General features: G+C 36.5%; 1 protein-coding gene across 1 annotated transcript in view; it reads right to left on the bottom strand.

Annotated features, from left to right (window-relative positions):
• Positions 1–12316, bottom strand: part of LOC122791269 — a 564593-nt gene that overhangs the window by 400953 nt on the left and 151324 nt on the right. The window contains exon 2 of the mRNA XM_044058939.1: positions 2877–3061. Coding sequence (XP_043914874.1) covers positions 2877–3061 — 185 coding nt within the window. The remainder of the gene's footprint in view (positions 1–2876; positions 3062–12316) is intronic.

Raw genomic sequence — 12316 nt, 5'->3', positions numbered from 1 at the left:
GAAATCAAAAGCAAGAATCAGAGGGTCTGCCATCAACTGGCAAAGAGTGTTGGGCATAGTGTGTGACAGAAGAATACCACAAAAGCTCAGACATAAGGTATACAAAACAGTGGTGCGACCAGCACTACCATATGGCACAGAAACATTGGAAGTGAAGGCGGAGTAGTTGAAGAACCTAAAAGTAATGGAGATGAAGTGCCTGAGGTATGTGGTACAACGCAGAGGCTAAAGTAGTTCCAAATGCAGGGAGAGTCAAAGAGAACTGATTACGATGGTTTGGGCAGATATGCAGGAATGCAGAAGATGTTTTACTGAAAAAGATTTGGGAGGGACAGGAGGAAGAAAGGAAGAGAACATCCAACAAATAGATGGATGGACTACATGAAAGACCTGCAATGGTCAGGCATGATGGCTGAAGAAGGTAGGAGAGGGGCATTGAAATGAGAGTGCTGGCAACAGCTGGATCAACACCCTGACCCCATCTAGAGTATGGGACAAAGGGGGCTGATGGTGACCAGGATACTGTTATCATCTCTTGGTGTTTCTTTGTAAATCAGAACAGATTCTCAGTGTAGAACACTGAATAAGACAAACTGTTTTCTCTGTTTTGCAAGTCAGAAAGAAGAATAGAAATACAAATTGTGGAGAATGAATCTGCTGGCCTGACATGTCAAGTTCCATGAAATCCTTAATTCTCAAGTACTCTGACAATCCAGTTTTTGGCATTTTAATGCAGTTTTCCTCTGTCAAAATGGAAAATCAATGCCTCTTCAAATGTGCCACTACTCAGTTTGCCTCTCAATACTTTAATAAGGACATTGTTTGTTTTGAAAGCTGCCTGCATCTTATCAAGCTGAATCATACAGTTTATAGCTGACTGATTAAAAAAGAGTGTGTGTACTTCTAATTGAAATAGCAATACATTTTGTCTAGTCCTTACAACCAGATAAAGCAAATCAAGAAGTGTAGCATTGATTCACAGTAGAACTAGCAAGGGTCTAATGTAGAGCTTTGTAGTATGACAGCAGTAGCATGCAATTTATCCCAATTGCAAAAACTGACAGTGGCACTGAGATAGGGGTTTGAATCCCACCACTGCCAACCAGAGTGAAGATAAAAGATGGTAGAAAAGGACTGGTGTGCTGCAATCTGCTTCACTACCTACCACTAAATTTAAAAAAAATTTAATCTAAAAATCTTGTAAACTGATAGACAGAAGGGGTATCATCACACCACTAGTACCAAACAGGTTAACCAGTAAAAAAGTCATACATGTATGAATCACTAAGGAATTTTCCAAGTCCATGTTAGCCCTGATAGTATGCAAGAAATGTGCTCCTACACCCTCCATATTTACAAATAAGCTTCACATTAAGCACCCCACCAAGCAAATTCTTTGGCTTAGCTCCACAGACTCCATTCTTACCCTCTCTCTGTGTCTCAGTGCCTTCTAATGCTTACTTGCTCACAGTAACTGAACTTTAAATGGACTCACACACACACACACACACACACACACACACACACACACATATGCACACACACACACACACACACGCACACACACACACACACACACACACACACACACACACACACACACACACACACACACACACACACACACACACTCATTTTTAGGGAAGTCTGGTAATGCTCTGCAACACTACAGCCTTCTGACACTGTAGTAAACAGTAACAACCCCAAACTGCCAAGCTGGGGACCTCCCAGTTACTGTTTCATTCTTGCTATTAGGTCAATTAATGATAAACATAAAGTGTTTAGCCAAGGAGTCTGGCTGATGGAGGTGAATACTAGTAGCGTTGTCACCAGTTAGCCATAAATACGTTCTTATCACTTAATAAATACATAAACAGAAGACCAACCGAAAACAGTGTAAAAGTGAATGAATGAAAATACTTTACTCAAAAATAATGAGCCTAATCACATACGTAATAGTTAAACATACATAGAGAGATGTTTGATTGCACATAGAAAGAGAAAACACCCATTATAATATATAGACTGTAAGGGGAAATGTCCATCTCCAGCTCTTTGTTTTCTTAGCTTTTCTTATCTGAAAGAGATCCTGGACCCTAACTCCAATAGCTGAGGTTCCAAGCAGAAACAAAATTGACCTCAAAAGTCACAGGCTGCAGGTAGCACTCTTTTTCTACCATTTATTTTCAACTGTTCTCCTTCTCATCCACCTGCTTTCTATCTAAGTGTCTCTCCTTCTATATACATATACATTTAGATACATACATTTGTCAGATAAAAGCAGACTGTCACATTTTTAAATCAATGAGACTGGTCAGCTATCTGAAAAATCTTCTTCCCGCTCTTTTTATTGCACTTGTAGCTTGGGAACAGCCTATATTTTGTAATTGTATTTTTACATCCTACGTATAATTGCTGTACTTTAACTTCAGTTCCAAACCTGATATATTCGCATTTTTTTTAAGATTTATAGAAAAAGGTCAGGTGTTCGTGCATATTTCCTGCTATAGAAAAAAACACGTATTGCAGACCAAATCACATTTTTAGTTCACCTGCTGAAAGTTTTACTACACTTAAGTACAGATCACATCTATTACATTCTGAGTCAGAAAAAAACTAGCATATTTACATATAAATCACACAATTCTATTTTATCATCATACAAGGATTTCTGCCACATCATTTACTGGAAGGGACAGTGATGTGTTCAAAATGAGTCTACCTACTCAACTTTCTTTCACTGAAACATTAATTCTGATGTATAGTGTATCAGGAAGGAGTTTCAGTTATAGTTTTATAGTATGGCTAATATGTTTCCAAGCATGCTTAGTTTTTCGGGATTATTTTCCACTGATCTGATAAACATCATGTCTTACCTGAGATGGAAAGAACGTGATCCTTTGATGGAGTGGACAGCCTCTCCTTCCAGCTGGCAGCAGGTTGTGGAATTACGGTCATTATCTATAAGCCATGTATTAGACGCGGTGCAGTTTATCAAACTGCAGAGTTCATCATCACCACTCGAACACGGAGAACTCATTGCTCGGTAATATACATGTACCTAATGACAGTATGCCAACAATCAATAAACCATATTATTATATTAAACCATAGCACTTATTATAGTTTATTATGCTGTACTTAATTTTCATAGCTAAAGATCTGGAAATAGGCTTTAATCATATAAAACAAAACAAAGAATAGTGTGGAGTAATACGTACTATCTAGTGAAAAAATAACATTATCTTCTAACTTGTCATGAGCACAATTAACCTTGATATTGTGTTTTTCTGCTTCAATATGTATCATACATAATGAAATGTATCCTCCCCATCTGGTAAAGGAATGAAACAACTACATGTCATGGGTAGCATATGATGTCTTTTTTCACTAGGGTGTTCATCACTAATCCCAATCAGAAATGTAGACTGAATATCTGCCCTCGCAGTCAGCATCAGTGCCTCTTTTCCTACTCAACTTCATATAATAGTAACAGTAAGCATTAATCCTCAGTGGTATTAATTACAGGTCTGTGGAACTCTTGGAATGTCAGGCCCAAACTCCTGAAGCAGCTATAATCCAGGACCATCTTCTCAAATTTACTTGGATTTCACCACCCTCACCTATACAGAAGTGCACTATTATTTACAAGGTAGTGATTTAAGTAGCCTTACTGCATCACTTCTGTAAGGTAGGAAGAACAGCAGAGGTAAATAAATAAATTATTGAAAATGGAAGGCTACAAAAGCAGATGCAACATAATCAAACTGTAACATTAGAAGCTGGTGGACTTTCTTATATCATCATGAAATATTGTACGACTCCATACTGAGTACCCCCATATCTTTGCTTTCAAAATAGTGTAATTGGCGAGGAGCAATAACATTAAGTTAATAAATATAGGTTCGTTTTTAAAAAATCCTTCTTCCTTCTCTAGTTTTTGTATGACTCCTACTTGACCAAGGCTTTGAAATGCTGATGTATAAAGGAAAAAAAACTAAATATAAGCAGCAGTTCCTTCACTGTATTAATCAGGTCCTTGAATTATCTGTCTGGTCCACTGGGTATCTTATATCAGGAAGTTGTTCTCAGGTCACCAGAAAATACATACAGTCATAGTTACAAAAGTTACAACCTTATCTTTGTTAAATGAGTTTAAATAAACCACTTTAAATCATATGACCTTGGTTTATGAGTGCCATTGAAGAATGCACACTGTTTAAACTAGAACAATGGTAAAGGAGAGACAGCAAAACAGACTAATATTTTTTCAATAATAATTGTCTTAAAGCTCCTTCATCTAAAGATGTTATCATATTGGCTTCCCAGGTGTATCTTTTCAAAGTTAAAAGAGATACCAGCATCAGAAACAGAATGCAGTAGCACTGAAATTACTTAATATATGTGATACTCAACTAAATGAGAGTCCCTTGTTTTTCTCTTCACATCTGCAGAATGTTAGACTACATAAAAATTAGAAGCCATGAAACAATTACACCCTGGTGAGGTTCGCCTTCAGAAAGCATGGGAAGAATTAAACATTTGCCATCTTCTGCAAGCTGTGTGAATCCCAGTACCTAAATATTTATTGATGTTTTCAGAATGACATAGCTTCAAAATGGAAATCTGACAGTTCACTCATTGGTTTCACATTGCATTATATGTGCTTGATGGCAGAAGGACACAGATACCCTGTGTAGTCTGCTCTTTAATTGTATGCAACAATCTCTATCCCCTCCATCATCCCCCGTCCCCTCATCTCCACTCCAAGTCCCATATTCTGTTGAAAGCCTCTGTAAATTCTTCTCCATCACCCATTCTGGGAGATAATTCAGGGATATACAACCGTGTTTGTGATAAAGTATTTTCAGAGATTCAAGTAGAAGATATTCCCTTCAATGTTCTGCCTCTACCTCCTCTTTCCTATTCTGTCCTCCTCATTCAGGATGACCCCTTCACATCTCCCTGACATCATCTTTCATACCAATATTATCTCCCCACCAAATCTCTCCTGCTTTCCAGTGATCAAACCTGTAGCTGCTATTGTCACATCATTTTCTTTCCATCTCATGCACATACCTGTGGGCTTTTCTCTGGACTCTTTTTAGCAGCCAGATGTCCATTTGTTTCTGTGGTGCTCACAGTATCAAAGTTTGGTACGGCCAGACTCTAGTAGATTGAAAGTATCACCTCTTTGCTTTTGGAATATATTTCACTGAGTTTACTCTCGAGCATTTTGCCTTTTGCTGCCATTGCGCTTTCACTCTATTCCTAGTGATCCAGTTCAGGTGTGATAAACACCCTGATATTAGTTCTCCCAACAGATACTTCAGGCCAGCATTTTTGTGGTTAAAATGCAGTTCTTTGCATTTGTCTATAATGATCCTAAACTTTTTAATTTCTGCCAACCTGGTCAATCCTTACAAATTCTTTGTTAGACTTGTTTTTGCACCCAACCTGTTTGTGAAGGCCGGTTGTCCTCTCCCTGTCAAGGTCTTTATCACAAAGGTCTTCTGTTTTCTTCCACAACCCAAAGACATACTTACAGTGAACTGGCAATCCTTTAAACTATCCATACAGGTGTGTGCAGGCAGTGGTCTGACATCCCATCCAAGACTGGTGCTCTGTTTTATACCAGCTAGTTATCAGAATAAGAATTAGTTTCTCCATAACTCTGAATATAATAAAGCAAGTACTGGAAAATGTATGAAATGAAAGAGTAGTCCTCCTACCACCAAAGTATATGGAAAATAACTTACCACTTCTAATTATGTGTGCTATTTCTCAGCCATATGTGACCTTTACTTGCTGTATGACCCAGGTAGGTTCTAAAGTTCTGAAAAGGCAGTGTTCTTAGTTCTCACTCGTGTCTTTCCCTTTCTCTGTCTTTCCCTTTGCCCACTTTATCTATTTAGATTGACTAAATACTTTCCTCTTCTGAATAATTACTCCACCCATACACACCCCATCAAACATAAGAGAATCTTCTTCTGGCTTTTCTTGCTCTATGCTTTCAGAAATGATTTTCTGACACTATCACCATATTGTTTAAACTTCCTATTGATTTAAAAAAAATGCAAATCACAATTCCCATGAAGACAGTATCGCAAATTCTTACCAACCATTGTAAAATATACCCTTTAAAACTCTGACATCATGCCTCATATCCTGAACCTGTCATCTAACCGCTGCATTAAACCATCTCATCACCTGACTGCTGATCCTATGAAAGCCCTCCTTGGCTTGTGTATCTTGGCCACCACAAGAGTTCATTAGCTTCAGGTGTATAATGTTCTTTGAAGAAATGGTCATAATGTACAACTAGTCAGAGTTATCTTGTCATATCATCTCAGTTGTGACCTTTTTCCCAGCAGCCTTTCTTGCCCTAGAAGGTTGAAGCCCCTCAAAACTTCAACATTTCCTTTTACTACAGTCAGTCTTTAGTCCAACTCCAAATCAGTACAGTTTAGAATAAAGACATTTAGCTGTTCCCCCATATCAGAGGGAGATGCTTCCTCACATCCTCTTCCTGGCTGTCCCCTCCTTTTAATATTTTTTAAGACTTATTGTTTAATAGAATTCTCAGGTGCCACTTATCATACTAATGGAAGCTGCTTGTTTAAACAACATAAAATCTAAATATTGCATCATATCTTAAGACAATAACAAACATTAAACAACATTCGTTAACTTAAAAAATTACATCATGAATCTGAGAACTAGGACTAACAAGTGGGGGCATTACTATAAAGGCGTCTCAAGTAATCTCATATTGTATATACAGAAAACATATTAATTAATCTAAAGATTTTGAACAGCATATTTTAGCAAGGTTACTCTATAAATATGGATATTTGTTTATATGTGTTCATATAAAATGAAATATTCCATAGAGCTAAGCATAATTATTTTTTAACCAATGTTTTACTGCAAAATTTAGCCCAAGCTTTAACAAAGAACAATAGAATACATTGCTCTTCTGAATTATTACAGATTGGTATACCTAAAAGACAACTACACTAGTAACAGTCTGGACATCTTTTATTATTTGGTGTCTGTGGAAATCATTCATTGTAAATATACAAATATCTTTAAATAATATACAATTCTGGAATATATGAAATAAATTAGCTGTTGAGTTATCACAAGATATGTTGCAAAAAGGGTTAGCTATTTAGTACATAGCTATTAATATATGGGGGCAGCTAGGTATTATGAAATGAATTAAATAAATCGTGGGTGTATCAGTTTGGAATATCAAAGTATTTTATATGTATTCTTCCAGATATTGTTCCAATTTGGAAAGATATTTACATCTTTTAAAAGTGTGATTCAGTAGTTGGAAGTATGTGTATCTGAACAGTATTTAGGGTACATTATTGCTGTCCTCCCCTTTCCTTTTTATTTCAGAAATGAGGATTGCTTTTATATATATATATATATATATATATATATATATATATATATATATATATATCACTGAAAGCAGCCTTCCATTCTATGCTTTCTCTGCGTCTGGAAAGAAAAGCCCATGGTATCTTAGTCCAAGACCCAGAAGCACAGGTTGCATAGCCTTTGACCACACCTAGCTCTCCTTCTTTCAGTAATGCCTGCAGAAATAAAATCATTTTAACAGACTTCCCTCAAATGTGAATGTATATAATTTACTTATGTAATGCTATGCAAGAGGTAAATATGCTGTTATTTTTATGGGTTCCCTAAATTTCACGTCTAGTTTTAGTAGAAGCTCTGTGGGCTGTTTATGTTTAAAGTGAAGAACTACTGTTGTTTAACTTAAAAGAAAAAAAAAACATAGATTTACACCAAGGCCCAGTTTGATTTGGGAGGTGGGTACTATTACGTACTCAAAGGTGTATATGGCTAGGCCTCTCATGATTCCTTAGTCACTTATCTGGTATTGTTCCTTTGTTACTATGTTCCTTACATTGTTGGACATCATGGTCCATCCCTGCCTGCCCTTCTCCCCTTCCCCCTCTTAGGGTCTCTTTATCACTTGTCAGTATTATTTGCATGTTACTGTGTTTCACATTGTGTGACATCATGGTACATTCTTACCTGTCCTTTTTGCCTTCCCTCTCTTTCATTGTAGAACACCACTAACATTCCTCTGCGCCCTCTTCCCTTCCCATCTCTTGATTTAGTTGTTTGTTTTTCATTTGTTTTTTAATGAGGTCAGTGAACTGGTCCCGAGACCATTTTCAATCATGACTCTGGCCAAAAATGCACAACAATACAAATAACAAATGCAAAGGCAGTCATAAGTAATGCGTAGAAAAGAAACGTAAGTGTCAAGGGATATATACAAATTTACATCTATGGTATTAATAAAAGAGCAGGTTTGACCAAGCAATGCAACATGACATAAGCAAACAATATTAAAGTCCCTCTTTCCCTAGAGAATTACATTATGAAAAATTATGAAAAATCATGGCAAAATTTCAAGGAACTAACTTAAGATAGTATACACAGGCTGCATTTATAACCATTGTGATTACAAGTATTCAAAGATGTTGAGAGAAGCATACTTATTAATATAAATAAATGTATAATTATGGGCTTGTGAATAGTAGGGATTAGCCATGCTTTTGAAGGATATGCATATATAGAATTCTGTGAAACTTTTAAATAGTTTTCTAAACATTAGGTAATTATTGCCTTTTCTTCTGCTGAGGAATATTGTTCAAGCTGATAGGAACTGTTCTACAGATAGCTCAATAGCTCTTTCAGCAACTGTAAGATGACATGAAGATATACATAAAAGGAGCTCATAAGTGTTAGTGTTGCACAGGAAACTGGAAGAATTTATTGCCCTACGTTTGCTACTAGTGGACAGTGTCAATTGGTGAACAGTCTGAACTTTAACACTGAGCATAAAGGTTACGTTTGGAGTTACTGGAAACCAGCTGGCTTAATGTAAGGTCTGACACAGATGTTCTTTGCTGCTGGATAGATGTATGAAGCATATTATTTTACTTTTTGATTTTTCTGTAATAGGGATATATTACAAGGAGAGTTCAGTGCAGTAATATGTATTTCATATTCTAGTTTAAGAGTATGGACATTAAGAGGAGTATCATTTTTAGCTTTAGCCGTCAGAACATTGTCGAAAATATTTTCCTTTTGTCTCCTTAAGTAGAATTATCTGTAAAAAAGCTAGCTGTTTGTATTTTGAACCCTGACTGGGGCCTTAGACTTGTAGTTTCATTTGAAGTTGCACCAGAACTGATTTAACCCTCCTTTACTCATTTATTACTGCATTTACTTTTTCATAAACTGTATTACTGTTAAATTTCTGCATAGTCTGGTGCCTCAGACTCTGGTAGAATTATAGTAGCTGCAGTACTGTAAATTCTGCTCCAGAAATTGGTGCTGCGGTGCATTTACAACTATTTATACTCCAGTTTTGCTCCTAGAGTCTAATATTCTTCTTCTTATTTATCTACTTAAAGTTGCATTCTAGTGCATTTCTGTTCCGCTGTTTTTTGTTTCTAACACAGCCCCCATGAGACATTAAGCTAAAGTTTCTGAAATTCTAACCTACTTGGTGTCATTCACTTTTAGCTCACAGTCATAGGACTAGAGCTCCAATATTTTTTATTTGATTGGATCACTTCCTGAAGCTTGAATTTTTCCCCAACCTTTCCACACGTTTCCTGTTATGACTTTAAAAGGCTGTGTCACTTGCTTTTGCCCATTATGGTAACCCGACTTCCAAAGTCCCTGCCTTCTGTCTTTCATTGTTATTGTCTGTTGTGTAAGATATTTTAGTACTTTCCTATCCATTGTTTTCCATAGATCCATAACACTAAGTCCACCCAGCAAACCAGTATTGCTCTTGAGTAAACTTCAGTAAATACAAATTGTCTCCTGCTCATTTTCCCAGAGCTCCAATCTGCTTGACATCTTCACCATACTCTGAGAAGGGCCCGAATTAATCCTGATCCATTCTTGGCAGATAAGATTTTTATTTTATCATTTTGCACTTCAGTTAATAGTTTTAGAGTACTTTTTTTTTTTTTTGCTTTATTTGTTGATTTTCCAGTTTGAATTCTTTTAAAGGTCCCTAATACCTGAAATTGTCTTGTTCAGGTAGTTTAAGTTCAGAAAGGCAAACACAGTGCAGACCAGAAGTAGAAATCCACAAAACGATTTATTCTCCACAAAATAATCGCTTTCGTCCCAAAGTTAAAATTACAGGAACTTCATCAGATACAATTTAAAACAGTAAAAAGCATTTTAAATACTAAAGCACAGTGACATCATTTCCTTTCTCAGGGCAGTGAGCACTGCTTACTCAAACCACACCCCCTTAACACAAACACAGAACAAGCACACAGCCATACCTCTCAAGTGTACCTCATTACGAGGAACGTACCCGAGTTGGGGTCTTACAATTTTCATGTTCCTCGAAGTTCCTCAAAGTTCCATATTGAAAGAGTCTGTCGCACATTCAGTGTTAGGAATTTATTAAGTGAAATCCATGGTAAATAGAAATTAATCATATTAATTCATTAAAGGATCTTCTTTATAAGTAAAACCAGAATTTTTTAACCATCCTATGACCTTCCTAGTTGAAGTTGTTAGTAAGCCATTAGTATGTGTTCCACATTTTGCCCATTTGTTCCACATTATGAAGGTGAGTGTTTCTCATTTTGGAGATGGAAGGTTGAGAGCTATGCACACAGCCCAGCTCAGAATACATATAAAATGCAATTGTGAGCATAAATTAAGCTTTAAATGATCCATGAGAAAAAATAAAAATATAAAAATATCTTGTAAAAAGTACATATGTATATCTGAATAAAGCAATTAATCCTATTTGTACTCTAACTTTACCTTTCCAGTGCTTTTAACTTTAAGAGACTAGAAATGGAGAGACTGTCATTAAGTCCTGGCCAAGACAAAGAATTTAAACTCAGCTGCCAGGGTAATTCTCTCTTTTCCAGAATATAAGGCCATGCCCCCTTTTTCAGACACAGATAAAACATCTAATAAACTTGAAAGTATGTCCTATATTCAATTAAGTATGTTTCGCTAAGACATTTGTTTCACAAACATCATGAATATTACGAACATGTTCACTTATCCTATTTTTCAGTTTCCGTTCCGTCTTCCCCACATAGAAACAGTTACAGTCCATACATAATGCAAGGTAGACTAACCTTTCAGTAGTACAACTACATCTACCAGGAATTCTTATTTTATTTTAATTAATTTAATTTAATTTAATTAATTTATTTAGTTGGACATATGTTTAAATGTGGTCGATGTAAGTTTTGTCCCTATATTTTGGAAGGGAGTGAATTTATTGTTAACAAGATGAAAATAAGAATTCCTGGTAGATGTAGTTGTACTCCTGAAAGGTTAGTCTACCTTGCGTTATGTATAGACTGTAACTGTTTCTATGTGGGGAAGACAGAACCGAATCTGAAAAAAAGGATAAGTGAACAAGTTTGTAATTTTCATGATGTTTGTGAAACAAATGCCTTAGCTAAACATATTTCACCGAGTGTAGGACATACTTTCAAGTTTATTATATTAGATGTTTTATCTGTGTCTAAAAGGGGGCGCATGGCCTTATATTCTGTGTAACAACTGTCTAATGTTAACTGATGACCATTTAATCCTCAAAGAAACAGATTATGGGTGAGATGTATATATGCAATATGTCTGGAGGCAAAACTCTCACATACAAACACTCATAGTAACAATCTGGTTACCAGAAAAACGCATGTTACACCTACCACACATATTATGCACCCTACACATTGACCTACTTATGTTGAGGTACTAAAATGCTATCTTTCCAACCCCAAAGACTTCCCAGACATACAACCAGCAAAAATTATCCCCAGCAAACCTGAAAGCACTCAACAGAAACAACACCTAACTCTACACATACAGCCACACCCAGTGGAGCCTCAACCACAAAGCAAATAAGGAAAACCAATACACTACCCAGGACTCTAATCATAGGGTCTCCATTGTATGACATACTGATGCCCCACTCACTAGGCTGAGCAAGGATAAAAACAGTCAGTTGTGTATCAGGGGCCATGATCTGCCAAACTACACATGCAATCCAGTCATTGCACCACAAATAGCAGTATGATTTAGTCCCAGTCCAATTAGGTGTAAATGACCTGAGACGTACCTCTAGCCCATATGTAGAGAGACATTATAGAGCTCTTAGACTATGTGTCACAGGCTGGTATGTGGCTAGCACTGAGCAGCATTCTACTTTCACCAAGAATGATGCTACAATATGAACAAAAGATAATTGACTTTAATAACT

The sequence above is a fragment of the Protopterus annectens genome, chromosome 17.part0, assembly GCF_019279795.1.
Source record: "Protopterus annectens isolate FY-2018-M chromosome 17.part0, PAN1.0, whole genome shotgun sequence".
NCBI lineage: Eukaryota > Metazoa > Chordata > Ceratodontiformes > Protopteridae > Protopterus > Protopterus annectens.
Note: the sequence above shows the minus strand (reverse complement) of the source record. Positions and strands in the feature narration are given on the sequence as shown.